At 36.0% G+C, this 14,601-nt stretch overlaps 1 protein-coding gene across 18 annotated transcripts in view; it reads right to left on the bottom strand.

The window, feature by feature from the left end:
• The window catches only part of ZNF280D (zinc finger protein 280D), a 375,018-nt gene that overhangs the window by 94,620 nt on the left and 265,797 nt on the right, over positions 1 to 14,601 (bottom strand). The window contains exon 19 of one of the 18 annotated variants that reach the window (XM_027067329.2): positions 8,040 to 14,576. The exons of the other annotated variants lie outside the window; for them this stretch is intronic. Coding sequence (XP_026923130.1) covers positions 14,363 to 14,576 — 214 coding nt within the window. The 3' untranslated portion in view covers positions 8,040 to 14,362. Of the gene's footprint in view, positions 1 to 8,039; positions 14,577 to 14,601 lie in introns of those variants that run through there. 18 annotated transcript variants of the gene reach the window in all.

Here is a 14,601-nt window from a genome sequence, read left to right as displayed (position 1 = left end):
TTTCAAGTAAAGCAGTAGTGTCAATAAAGAAGAGGAAGGTTTAGGGAGACAACAAACAAAATAAAAACCAACAGAATATAAGTACCAACTTGATAAAGATAAATGAGTAGAGTAAATAGGACCACCTATATGTCTGCCTCAAGTGGCAAGAGAATGGTAATACTATTAACCAAGAAAGGAAATTCAGGCGGAGAAACAACATATACTGTGGGGGGAAAATGAACTTGTGATGCCTGCGAAACATTCAGATGGAAATATTTACCACTCAGAACTGCTCAGGGTTATTTATTTCATCCTTGAAGAAAAATTCCAACCATCACTTCCAAACAGATAACCTCAGAGTCATCATCCAGAGCTTTACCCCACCCCCATTTTTATTAGTTTATTTCAATCAATCAACAATTCAATTCAGAAATATCACAGTGTATTAGAATTAGACTTGAGCCCTAAGAGATTGTACAACTGTCCCTGTCTTATAGATGAGAAAAATCTGAAGCCCAAAAATGCTAAATAAGTCTATTAAGCAATAGAACCAGGATTAAAAGTGGTGGCTCTACTTCAAATTTCCACTGCATTGCTTCACAGCCAATTCCTTTCCTGTGAATCAGGCTCCCTTATAATCATTCCAAGAAAAGTGAAAAAGCTTAACTGATCTCTCTGCCTCTGGATGTTTTCCACTCTTAAATATGCTGAGTATCATTGCCAAATTAATCTTACTAATAGACCAATTTATGGCCATTGTTTGCTGAAATGTCCTATTGCCTACAGTACATCAATGCTACAAGTGTGTCAGCTGCTGCCTACCCTCCTGTGAAAACACACTGAAGCTCAGGTCCCATGTAGCTCCGCAGCCAATCAGAAACAAAGCAGGAATTACATGTGTAACCACAAGTACAACCAGAGAAGCAATAGCGTACAGTGCTTATTACTTTGGTCTCTGAAGACAGACTGCCATAATTTAAATGGAGTCTCTCTACTTGAAAGCTATGTGACCTTGAGAAAATTATGTATCTGTACCTCAACTGTCTTACCCATAAAATTGGCACATATCTCATTAATTTGTGAGAATTAAATGAGTCAATAAATACAAAAAAGAAGAGTGTCTGGCACATTACATGTGCTCAATAAATGTTAGTTATTATTAATGACATGGGTAGAGTTGGGAGTCAACCTTACTGTCCAGAATTTATTTGATGTACCACACAGGCTCGTAAAGCCTTTTACCACTTAAATATCCTTCATATTTTGAGATTTCCCTGCCATACTTCCCCCAACTCTTAAACACCATACATTAGATATTTATTTTGATTGCTGGTATACTCCTGTTAGGACCAGCCTTATTTGCTATCATATGAAATTATCTATCCACTTCTAAACACTTAGGTATGATCTAAAGTTAGGCAAGATAAGAGTAAAAAACTACTCTGTATGGATAGAAGAAAGAACTAACAAGAGACAGGAATCAAAAGAAACAAAATATTTGTGAAACTGTGAAGCAAAAAAATTAATAATAATAAGACCATTAGTGAAGGCAGAAGATTTTGATGCCAGACTAGGGCTCTATTTTGTCATTTTGTTGGCAATATTGAATTAAGTCTGGAATATTTAATTTATAATAAACAAGCACCACCAGGACCAGAAGACTGAAAAAACTAGTAACCTTAGAATCACTGGCAGAAGCTGGTCCAGTTTGTCCTAAATGAAGGACTACACTAAAGTTTCATTTATCTTTTCATTTCACTGATTCTCCCATCCTTCTCTGCTTACCGGGTATCAAAAATAGAGGTCCAAACTGCCAGAAACCACCATATTTTGACACATAGCTCCTACCTACTGACTTGTAATTACATAGTAGGGGCAAATATATTGTACCCACTTTGAAAAGGAGAAACCATTTTAGAATTGCTCAAGATTTGGTTTGACATATTAATGTCCATGGTAGGGGAGAGAAATCCAAGGGCATTAGCTCCCATTATCTCCAAACCCAGTTACATTTCAACAGTTTAGAGAAGGTAACCACAAAAGACCCTGAAAAATCAAAGCAATCTTGAGAAAGAAGAACAAAACTGGAGGTATCAGAATTCCCAATTGCAAGATATACTACAAGGCTGTAGTAATCAAAATGGTATGGTATAGGCACAACACACATAAATCAATGGATCAGAAAAGGCAGACTAGAAATAAACCCTTGCTTATATGGTCAATTAACCTATGACAGTGAACACTGGCAAAACTATACAATGGGGAAAAGACAGCCTCTTCAATAAATGGTGCTGGGAAAACTGGACAGCTACATGCAAAAGAATGAAACTGGACCATTTTCTTACACCATACACAAAAATAAACTCAAAATGGATTAAAGACCTAACTGTGAGACCCAAAACCATACAAAACTCGTATGAGAACACACAGAGTAGTATCTCTGACATCGGCTGTTACAATGTTTTTCTGTATACGTCTCCCTTGGCAAGGGAAACAAAAGCAAAAATAAACAACTGGGACTATATTAAAATAAAAAGCTTTTGCACACCATACACAAAAATAAATTAAAAATGATGAAAGACCTAAATATGAGACAGGAAACAATCAAAATCCTAGAGGAAAACATAGGCAGCAAACTCTATGACCTCGGCCATAGCAACCCCTTACTAGACATATCTCTGGAGGCAAGCGAAACAAAAACAAAAATAAACTACTGGGACTTCATAAAGATAAAAAGCTTCTGCACAGCAACAGAAACAATCAACAAAACTAAAAGACAACCTATGGAATAGCAGAAGATATTTGCAGATGACATATCTGATAAAGGGTTAGTATCCAAAATCCATAAAGAATCAAACTCACAACCAAAAAATAAAGAATGCACTTAAGAAATGGGAAGACATAGACATTTTTCCAAAGAAGACTTCCAGATGGCTAACAGACACATGAAAAGATGCTCAACATCACTCACTATCAGGGAAATAGAAGTCAAAACCACAATGAGATACCACCTCACACATGTCAGCATGGCTGAAATTAACAACACGAGAAACAACAGATGTTGGCGAGGATGTGGAAAGGAGAACCTTCTTACAATGTTAGTGGGAATGCAAACTGGTACAGCCATCTGGAAAACAGCATGGAGTTTCCTCAAAAAGTTAAAAATAGAACTGTCCTACTGTCCAGCACTACTAGGTATTTACCCAAAGGATACCAAACTACAGATTTGAAGGGGCACATGCACCCTGATGTTTATAGCAGCATTATCAGCAATAACCAAATTATAAAAGAGCCCAAAAGTCCATCGACTAATGAATAAAGAAGGTGTGTGTGTGTGTGTGTGTGAACGTATTTTGATATACATATTTATGTAAATACATATATATACATATATATATATGGAATATTACTTAGCCCTCAAAATCTTGCCATTTGCAATGATGTGGATGGAGCTAGAGTGTATTATGCTAAGTGAAATAAGTCAGAGAAAGACAAATACCATATGATTTCACTCATATGGAACTTAAGAAACAAAAGAGATGAACATAGGGGAAGGGAGAAAAAAAACAACAGAGAGAGGGAAGCAAACCATTAGAGACTTAACTATAGAGAACAAACTGAGGGTTGATGGATGGAGGTGGGCGGAGATGGGCTAAATGGGTGATGGGTATTAAGGAGGGCACTTGTTGGGATGAGCACTGGGTGTTATGTGTAAGTGACGAAATCACTAAAATTCTACACCTGAAACCAATTTTACCATATATGTTAACTAATTAAAATTTAAATAAAAACTTGAAATAAAAAAAATGCTTTTGGGGCACCTGGTGGCTCATTCACTTAAGTGGCCAACTCCTGACTTCAGCTCAGGTCATGATCTCACAGTTGATGAGATCAAGCCCCGCATCAGGATCTGCACTGACAGTACAGAGCCTGCTTGAGATTCTCTTTCTCCCTCTCCCTCTGCCCCTTCTAAGCTCATGCGTGCACTCTCTCTCTCAAAATAAATAAACTTAAAAAAAAAAGCTTTTCCACAGTGAAGGAAGCCATCAACAAAACAATAAAGACAATGTACTGACTGAGAAAAAATATTTACAAATGATATATCTGACAAAAGGCTAATATCTAAAATATATAAGGAAGTTACACAACTCAACACAAACATTTCAATTAAAAAATGGGCAGACGACCTGAATAGATATTTTTCCAAAGCAGACATACAGATGCCCAACAGTCACATAAAAAGATGCTCAACATCATTCATCATCAGGGCAATGCAAATCAAAACCACAATGAAATCTTGCCATTTGCAAGATAGATAGAGCTAGAGTGTATTATGCTGAGTGAAATAAGTCAATTAGAGAAAGACAAATACCATATGATCTAACTCATGTAGAATTTAAGAAACAAAATAGGTGAATATATTGGGGGGGGGGGAGGAGAGAGGGAAACACACCACAAGAGACTCTTAATGATAGAGAACAAACTGAGAGTTGATGGAGAGAGATAGGTGGGAGATGGGATAGATGGATGATGGGTATTAAGGAGGGCATTTGTGATGCGCACTGGGTGTTGTATGTAAATGATGAATCACTAAATTCTACTCCTGAAACCAATATTGAAGTATTTTAACTAAAATTAAAACAACACAGTGAGAGATCACTTTAAATCCTATCATAATGGCTAAAATCAAAAAGACAAGAAAGAACAAGGTGAGGATGTACAAAAAAAAGGGACCCTTGTGTACTGTTGGTGAGAATGTTAATAGCATGGCCACTGTGGAAAACAGTATGTAGGTTCCTCAAAACATTAAAAATAGAATTATCACATGACCCAATAATTCCACTACTGGGTATTTACCCAAAGAAAAGGAAAACATAAATTCTAAAAGATATATGCACCCCTTTGTTCATTGTGGCATAAATTTATATGGAAGCAAACCAAATATCTATCAATATATAAGTGTATAAATGAAGAAGTTATATATATACATATATATATAACTTGTACATATATGTACATACATGTGTGTATATGTATGTATATATGTGTACACACACTGCAATATTATACAGCCACAAAGAAGGATGAAATTTTACCATTTATAACAACATGGATAGACCTAAAGGGCATTACACTAAGTGAAATAAGTCAGATACAAAAAGACAAATACTGTATGATTTCACTCATATGTGGAATCTAAAAAACAAAACAAATGAATAAACAAGCAAAAAGCATAAAGAGACCTATAGAGAAAACAAACTGATAGTTGCTGGAGGTGAATGTGGTAGGGAATGGGAAAAATGTGGGAAGGGGAGTGGAGATCCTGGCTTCCAGTTATGGAATAAGTCATGGGAATAAAAGGTACAGCATAGAGAATATAGTCAATGATATTACAATAGTGTTGTATGGTGACAGATGGTAGCTACACTTGTGGTGAGCGTAGCATTTATAGAGAAGTTGAATTACCATATGCTGTAACCTGAAACTAGTGGATTACTGTGTGTCAACTATACTCAAATTAAAAAAAAAAAATTAGGGGACCCTGGGTGGCTCAGTTGGTGAAGCGTCTGACTCTTGATTTCGGCTCAGGTCATGATCTCACAATTTGTAGGATGCAGCCCCACATCGGACTCTTTCTTCACTGACTGTGGAGCCCAATTGGATTCTCGCTCTCCCTCTCTCTTTGTCCCTTCCCCACTCATACTTTCTCTCTCTCTCTCAAAATAAATAAACTTAAAAAATACTTTTTTAGTTTAGAGAAGGAAATAAGCCCAAAATAAATTCCATATACCTCATAAATGAGATCAGTTTGCCTTTTTCCCACTAAATCAAATATAGGAAGTGAAGACACTGACCATTTTGAATACTTAAGATTCTCTAACTTAGATAATGTGTTCAGAACAAATAATTTCTCCAAATAATTTCAGAATTTCACAAGAAAATAATGGAATGATTTCTTACATACTCTTCAATGGTCACAGTATTCAATGGAAGTAAACATTTTTACTTATTTTTAAAAAATTTTTTATATGTTTTCATTTATTTTTGAGACAGAGCATGAGCAGGAGAGGGGCAGAGAGAGAGGGAGACACAGAATCTGAAGCAGGCTCCAGGCTCTGAGCTGTATGCACAGAGCCCGATGTGGGGCTCGAACCCACAGATTGTCAGATCATGACCTGAGCTGAAGTTGGACGTTTAACTGATTGAGCCACCCAGGCGCCCCAGAAGTAAACATTAAGAAAGATAGTATTCCTAAACATAAAGCTTACTTTAAAAGGGTGCCATTCTGTTTCTAAAAGAGCTTACTTGTGGCTTACATTTATGAAGGATAATTAATGAGTTACTGGTATTGTTTAGAGTGGTATAATAGTGATATTTCTCTTTGGGAACAAGTCCAGATTCTCTGTTAGTATAGTATTTCACAAAAATCACATAATGTAATATATACATGTATTACTGGTTTAACTGGTTATGAAATCAGTTTACTATGTGGCCCTGTGAAGATGTGGATTCAGTGTCTACAATTCTGATTGGCTTATTCTGTAATTACTCTGATGGCATGAACTATGCCTTATTCATGTTTCCATATCCAGCACTTGATACAGTGTCTTGCACACAGAAGGCAAGAAATCAATGTTTGGGTCAAGGAATATATGGGAGGGTTATTTATTTACATCATACTATTGGGGCGCCTGGGTGGCGCAGTCGGTTAAACATCCGACTTCAGCCAGGTCACGATCTCGCGGTCCGTGGGTTCGAGCCCCGCGTCGGGCTCTGGGCTGATGGCTCAGAGCCTGGAGCCTGTTTCCGATTCTGTGTCTCCCTCTCTCTCTGCCCCTCCCCCGTTCATGCTCTGTCTCTCTCTATCCCAAAAAAATAAATAAACGTTGAAAAAAAAATTATTTACATCATACTATTAAAGAGCCATGCAGTTACAATTGGTGTTAAGAATAAAACACAGTAGCCATTCTGAAATAAGACAGAGGAACTCAGTTTTAAGGAAAGTAAGTTTTCTGTTTTCATTTCTTCCTAGTACTCTTTTAAATTAGGAGTATTTAATAAAACATAATACAAATTTTTATTTGTAAAATATTTTACACTCCTGCAATCTTCTAAACAATAGTATAAAGATTATTTTTAAATTTATTTCACAAATGAAACTGAAGTAAGTAACTTGAACATAAAGTTAATAAGAGAGAGGAGTCTTCAACTCCGGTGTTTACTGTACTTTGATTAAAACAAACTTAAAGGTAACTGAGACAACCAAATCAACTTCTAAAATCACTTTAAACAGTGGCTTTTAGTGCATTTGATTCAATCAATGAAGTAGACAACTGGTTAAGTAGCCTAGTTTTCTAAGTTTGAGGTTTTGTGGATTTACTATGGACTCATACTCTCAAGATGTGTTAGAGGGGAGTATCTTTCTAACCTGAACTTGTTGTCAAGAAAATTAACCTTGCAAAAAACCTGAAAATTTACTTCTATTCTATGTTATAATTAATTCACCCAGATAGTATACTGGAGAAGACAGAGGAAGAAGAAAATGAAAATAAGGGAAAAACAAATAGAAAAGTACAATTCCATGATTGAATTACACCCTAACATTGTAAAGTTTTTAAAAAAATCATTTCAAAGGTCTACAAAAGGAACAGCAACTTTACTACTACTACCTGGCACAGTTATACATATCCATAAATCTAGTAATATCGAATAAGTAGCCAGGAAATGAATGCCTACTAATAATTTTAAAAGTTTTCTTTTAAAGGGGGATTCTATATGCTCAAAGGGAATGTTTTCTCCTCAACAGAGAGAATTATGTACTAGTTTTCTTTTCCTATTTTTTTTAAATTTATTTTTGAGACAGAGAGAGACAGAGCATGAGTAGGGGAGGAAAAGAGAGAGAGGGAGACACAGAATCTGAAACAGGCTCCAGGCTCTGAGCTGTCAGCACAGAGCCCAACGCGGGGCTCAAACTCACAGACTGTGAGATCATGACCTGAGCTGAAGTCAAATGCTTAACCGACTGAGCCACCCAGGTGCCCCTATGTACGGTTTTCAACAAGGGTGTTGTTTCATAGTCTCTAGACAAGAAAAGTAAGAACTATACTCAATCTGACATTAAAGAATTCTATCAGATGCAACTGAAGCACTTCAATAAGATGCCACCCACCCAGCAGTTTGGAGGAAGGTACTGCAAGACCTTTGAACTACAAGCCGAAATTACGAATAACTACAGTGCAAATCGATTGCACTAAAACTCTCAATGATGAGAAGATGCCACTGACAGGTGGTTTCCAGGGTCTCCTGTCATCAGCAGTAGCAGTAATTACAGTATTAACAGCAGAAATAGCAGGAGCAGCTGGAGCAGTAACAGGAAGAGCCTTAACAGTAGTAGCAGTAGTAACAGCAGCAGCTGGAACAGCAATGGCAACAACATGCATTTATTAACTACTTTTTGTCAGGCCAATGCTAAATAATTTTAATTATTGAAGTTAATAATTTCAATTATTTAAGTTAATAACTTAACTAATTTAATTTTCATACATTATGTCTTTTTCTAACGACTCTGTAAGGAATTCTCACAGACCTTTCACTGATGAGGAAGCTGGGGCTCAATGAGCTGGTTAGATACACAACTAGCACTTAAGCCTAGGGCTGCCTTATTTCACAGCTGCACTCCTTTCACAATACCATACTTCACAGTGGGATGGAGACAGATATTTTTCCATGTGGAGGATTCCAAACAATAGGTTCCTACATTTCAATAAATGACAAAGGAAAGGAGATGCACAGTAGCTTCTCCAAGTTTGGAGATGAGAGCAAACTCAGGTAGTCAAATACCAAAATGATTAGAGTGAGGCTGCTGAAGGATCTCAAAATCAGAGAGATGGACTGAAAATATGAGATGAACCACAGTGCAATCAGCATAAGGCAGGATAATTAGGTGAAAGGACTATTCTTACTATTTATAAAATACAATTATGACTAAAGGGAACCTAGGAGCATTCACAGACATTCTCAAACAGCAGTTTGGTGAGCATCAGATACCAAAAATCTAATGGCATGACTACTATTTGCTTCAACAATAACTCTAAAATATATATATATATACTGGGTTAGGAAAAGAAAGTTAACAAAACTGATCTGTGAAAATGCTATGGGAAGCTTAGGTTGAAAATAGTAATCCTAATGAAGATTAAGAAAATGCAGGCAGAAATAAAATCATGAACAGTAGTAATATAACAACAATAGTAACACTGATAACTTTACACTTGTATAGCACTTCCTATGGACCAATTATTTTGTAAGAACTATATGCATAAACTGATTCATTTAATTCCCTCAACACCTTATAAGCAAGTACTGTTGTTATCTGCATTTTTACAAATGAGGAATGGGGCACAGACAACTGGTAACCCACCCAAAGTCACACACACTGTAGTAAACAGCAGGGTAGGAACTCCAAACGAGGCACTCAACTGTAGAGCTTGTGTTAACTACTGTCCCCTTAGCAGTCTGAGAGTAAGGTTTAATGTGGAGCTAGTATCAAAACTTTACATTGGAAGAAACTCCTTAACAGATAATCAGATAATAAAAGGCTGGAAATAGCCTCAAGAAAAGTAGGTAAGTGGGTATATTGATAAACTAAGCATAAGGAGAAGAAGCTACAAATAAATGAGAGATTCTTAAGGTTCTTAGTGTGAAATGAAAAGTAACCATACTCCTCCTCCAAAAAAAAAAAAAATTTGTTGCAGCTATAATCAGAGACAGAATAAGCTAATAACTGGTTGTCCCTGTTATGTATTTCTTCAATTTTATAAACATAATGGAAGATATGATTTCATTTAACTTCTAAAAACATGAAAATGTACATTGCTATCAAGTTATAAAGTCTAGAAAAATACATAAAAATGAATGAAATGTCTAGGAGTCCATCCTCGTTAACCCTACACAACTATTTATTTCTCAAGTCAGAGAATCTGAAGAATGATTCCTCTAAATCAGCATTCTACATACGTATTATATGGAAATTAATGTCAGGAAATTAGTAAGTAAGGTTGAATAAATACTCTTGCAGACACTCATGGGCCACATCTAGCATGAAAAATCCTATATTAAAGAATCTATTTAGGGGCACCTGGGTGGCTCAGTCAGTTGGGCATCTGACTTCGGCTCAGGTCACGCTCTCACAGTTCATGAGTTTGGCCCCGTGTCGGGCTCTGTGCTGACAGCTCAGAGCCTGAAGCCTGCTTCAGCTTCTGTCTCCCTCTCTCTCTGACCTCTGAGGCTCACACACACACACACACTCTCTCTCTCTCTTTTTCTCTCTCAAGAATAAATACATTAAAAATTAAAAGAAAATTTTTTTAAGAATCTATATAATTTTAACTTGCATTTCCTAAACTTATTTGACTATGGAAACCCCACCCCCCCCCCCCCAGGTACTTTATAAATTTTGGACACACTAGTTCCACCATTCATTTGGGAAACAATGACTTAAGTTATTTTCTTTTATAGAAATGCAAGAGAATTACTTTTATGAGAATATATGTAGAGAGTTAACCATGCTAAGGATTAATGCAGACATTTAGTTTTTTTTTTTTTAAGGTCAAAAGGTTCTGCTACCAGAGATAAGGATATGCGGCATTCTGTAATCATCTTCTCCTAAGAACAAATTATAGCACGTAGGTATAACCAATATTGAATAACAGAAGTCCAGAACCCTACAACATGTCTGCACTCCTATTTACAAAAAGAGTAACTGTGACCCCAAGGACACCACCACTCCCCTGGTTTTCTTCTATGTCATTGGCCACCACTGTTTAGTCTCCTCCTCCTTTTCATCTCCCTAACCCTTTATTGTCAGATTCCACAGAGCTCAAACTATGGACCTTACCTTTTCTCTATCTCTACTGTGTTCCTCAGTAATCTCCTACAGTCCCATGACCTTTTTAAATTTAATATTTGGGGACAATTGTATATTCACATGCAATTGTAAGAAATAATATATATTGATTCCATGTACCTTTTGTCCAGTTTTCTCCAGTGATAACATCTTACAAAATTATAGTACAAAATCATAATCAAGATACTGACAGTGATATAATATACCAATTAATTCATATTACTCTGGTTTTACTTATATTCATTCCAATGGCATTTAACAGTGTTCAATGATACTTACAGCCTAGAAACTCCCCTAACCTCACACAAGTGAATGACTATGGCATCTCCATTTGGATGTCTAAGAGGTATCTCAAACTAAAACATGTCCCAAGTCAGAGTCTTCATCTTCCCTTCCAAATGTATTCTTCCTAGTCTTCCCCATCTCAATTAATAACAATAATGCCATCTTTCTAGTTGCTCAGAGTAATAACTATGAAGTCATCCTCTTCTCTTACTTCATATCCAAACCAACAACAAATTCAAAATATACCCCAAATCAAACCTCTTATCACCCACACTGCTAGTTGCCTAGCCTAACCCTCTGCCATCTCCTACCAGATTATTACAATAGCCTCCCAACTAATCCTCTGAAATTTGCCCTTGGTCTTCTAGAGTTTATTCTCAAGACAGGGGCTAGAGTAATATAAACACTCTTCTCTATTTAAGGTTATTTGTTGATTGTAGTTTTTACTGAGATATAAAAGACTTCACTATTCAAAATCTTCTAATAAACAGCTTCTTATCTCAGAGTAAAAGCCAAATTCACACATGGCCTACATTACCTCCCACACCCTGCCTCCTACTGCTCTCTCTCTCTTCCTCACTCATTTGCAACCAACCCAGTCTCCTTGCAGTTCAGGTTTTCACTCCAGTGTCGACTCAAAGGCCTTTTCTGACCACCAACTTTCAAATGGAAGCCTCCCACCTCCAACCCTGTACTCCTTATTCCCCTTCCCTACTCAATTTTTCTCCCCAGTATTGACCACAATCTAATATACCATATGTTTTATCTACTTTTTATTGTCAGTCTTTCAGCACTAAATAAAACATGAGCTCGAGGAGGGCAGAGATTTCAGTTCATTTTTCTAGCACTTAGAATGGTGCCAGGCACAAATCAGATGTTTAAGAAACCACTGAATAAATAAACGAGGCCCAAAACAGCAAGGTGTTTTGCCAAAATGTGACACAAATATGGCAAGAGTCCTAAGTCTATGTAGCTTAGGAATCATTTTTTCTAAGAATGGTGATGGACTCAAACTGAACCAATATCACTTTTTATTCAGTGGTCACCAAAACAAACATGCATGAAATGACAATTTCTGATGAAGTGAATAAACTTGATGGTAAGGAGGGATCAGACTCAAGCTAAAACCAAATTAAAATTCAACCACTGCCTATAATAAGCAAATTTTACATCAACTGCCTTAATGTTCTATTTAAACCAACTTTTTAAAAAAGGAGTTACAGGTGATAGAACTTTAAGAACTTAAACTTCAAGAAAATAAACTGGATAACACTATAAGATAGAGTCCTAGGAAAGAACACAATGCAGTACTCCTACATTGTTCTATCAAGAATGTAGTTTATCAGGGGACCTGGGTGGCTCAGTCGGTTGAGTGTCTGACTCTTGATTTCAGCTCAGGTCATGATCTCACGGTTCATGAATTTGACCCTGCATCAGGCTCTCTGCTGACAGCCCAGAGCCTGTTTGGGATTCTCTTTCTCTGTCTCTCTCTTCCCCACCCCTGCTCGTGTGCACTCTCTCAAAGTAAATAAATAAAACATTAAAAAAATAATGTAGTTTATCATATTTTTGAGCTTTAACCAAGGTAGAGCAAAACAAAGATGTATAAACAAAAAGGAACTTATGCTAAAAACAGAAAGAAGTTGTTGTTTCTGGGCAAAATTTTAAAATATTTTTAAAAATTGGGTAGAAAGAGGATGAATGACAAAAATTTTCTAGAGACAGATAAGGAAATAAAGACTAATATATCACCATGTCAAATTATTAAGAAACAAGCCACTTTGGGAGCTTTTGGAAAATCATTCATTTACAGTACAAATTATTTTGGAAATGTAACACTAATGGGTTCAACTTATTATTCTTATTATTTACAAGGAGCACATTTTATAATAAGTAGTCATCTAAGTTGGCTTTAAATCTCTTTCAAAGTAAAATTAAAGAAGTTTTGATTTTAGAGTAAAAAACATAACTGGGTCATACTTTCAGAGGCTCCTAACCTCACAGCAGGTAAGATCACAAAAAGCATTTTGCTTGTTTTTAAAATTCAAGAAATTGGTATACTATAGTGACCTTTCAATTGTTCTGGAGGAAAAAATGCAAGATGCGTTAAGTAGACACAGCTTTCAGTTTGCAGGCCAAATAATAACAAGGCCTCCATAAAACAATTAAAGCAATGCTCCTATTTATATGATAAAAATCTATAGCTTTCATATGAATTCTTTATTGGTAAATAATTCCTGAGGCACTTAAACAATACAGCTTTTATTAAAAGAAATTAATAGCATCAAAACTGTTTATATCTATATTTAATATAGCTAAAATAAACAAATGTTCAATATTTAAAATATACATATGTATGAGGAAATATATATATAAAATATAACAACTGCATTATTGGCCCCCATCATTTTTAATGTTACCTTTACCCAAAGAGACTACATTAATGGTTAAGTGGCTATTTTGTATTTGAAGTACAAACATGTGACTTTAAAACTTGTTTTAAGGTCTGCAAGAAGAGATTCTGCCAATTCTTTATACTTTAAAATTCACAATCATTAAGATAATATTAATAATAAATATCCCAAAGTAAGACAGAGGATATAATAATGTCTAATGGTCTGACCAACAGCCAAATTAAAAAGCTATAAATAGGCAGCTATAAAGAAATCCATAGAGAATTCCAGGGAATCTCTTGGAGTTCTTAACAAAACAAAGCAAACACTAAACAACAGTTTTCAAAAAAAGAATATAAAAATAGACATCATAAAATAGACATCTGTAAATCTGGAGAACATAAAACCAAGCTACCAAAATTAAATTTTTTTTAATTCAAAAATCTGAGAACTGGTATTGCTAAAACTCTATAATAAAGTTAGCACTGAGTGATATATTTTAAATGATAGAAAAATAACTGCAATTTGGAACATAAGTTTAGAGACCTGTTGTTCCAAGGACATAAAATTAACCATGGTTTCCTAACAACCAGAGAGCTTTTGTATTCCTTGGACTGCATTCATGCTAGATAAAGATTAAAAGGTAGCAGCCAAAATGACTACACTTCAACTTGGATGTTGAAGCACTTATCTGAATGGGTTTTCTTGGCCACAAGTGACCCACAAGCCTAAGATCAAGAGCCAAGCCCCCAGTGGGAAGTTGTGCTCAATTTGGTGGGCTTAAAACCATCTCTGGCTAAATCAGCATCAGCCTTACGGGAGGCCGGCCATGAAGGAAGGGAGTCTCCCCAAAATCTGATTTCTTGAGACCACAACCTAGAGCAGGTCCCACAGTCAAATTATTCACATTCCTTGGAAAGAGAGAACAGGCATCAGTTGTGTCCATCGAAGGGGGACACTGTCCAGGTGTACCCTGGACATTTTTTGAAATCTCTGGGCTGCCTCTGCATCTGAAAAATAAGAAAAATAGTACAA

This window comes from Acinonyx jubatus, chromosome B3 (genome assembly GCF_027475565.1).
Source record: "Acinonyx jubatus isolate Ajub_Pintada_27869175 chromosome B3, VMU_Ajub_asm_v1.0, whole genome shotgun sequence".
NCBI lineage: Eukaryota > Metazoa > Chordata > Mammalia > Carnivora > Felidae > Acinonyx > Acinonyx jubatus.
The sequence above is the reverse complement of the archived record's forward strand: the minus strand, read 5'-3'. Positions and strand labels throughout refer to the sequence as shown.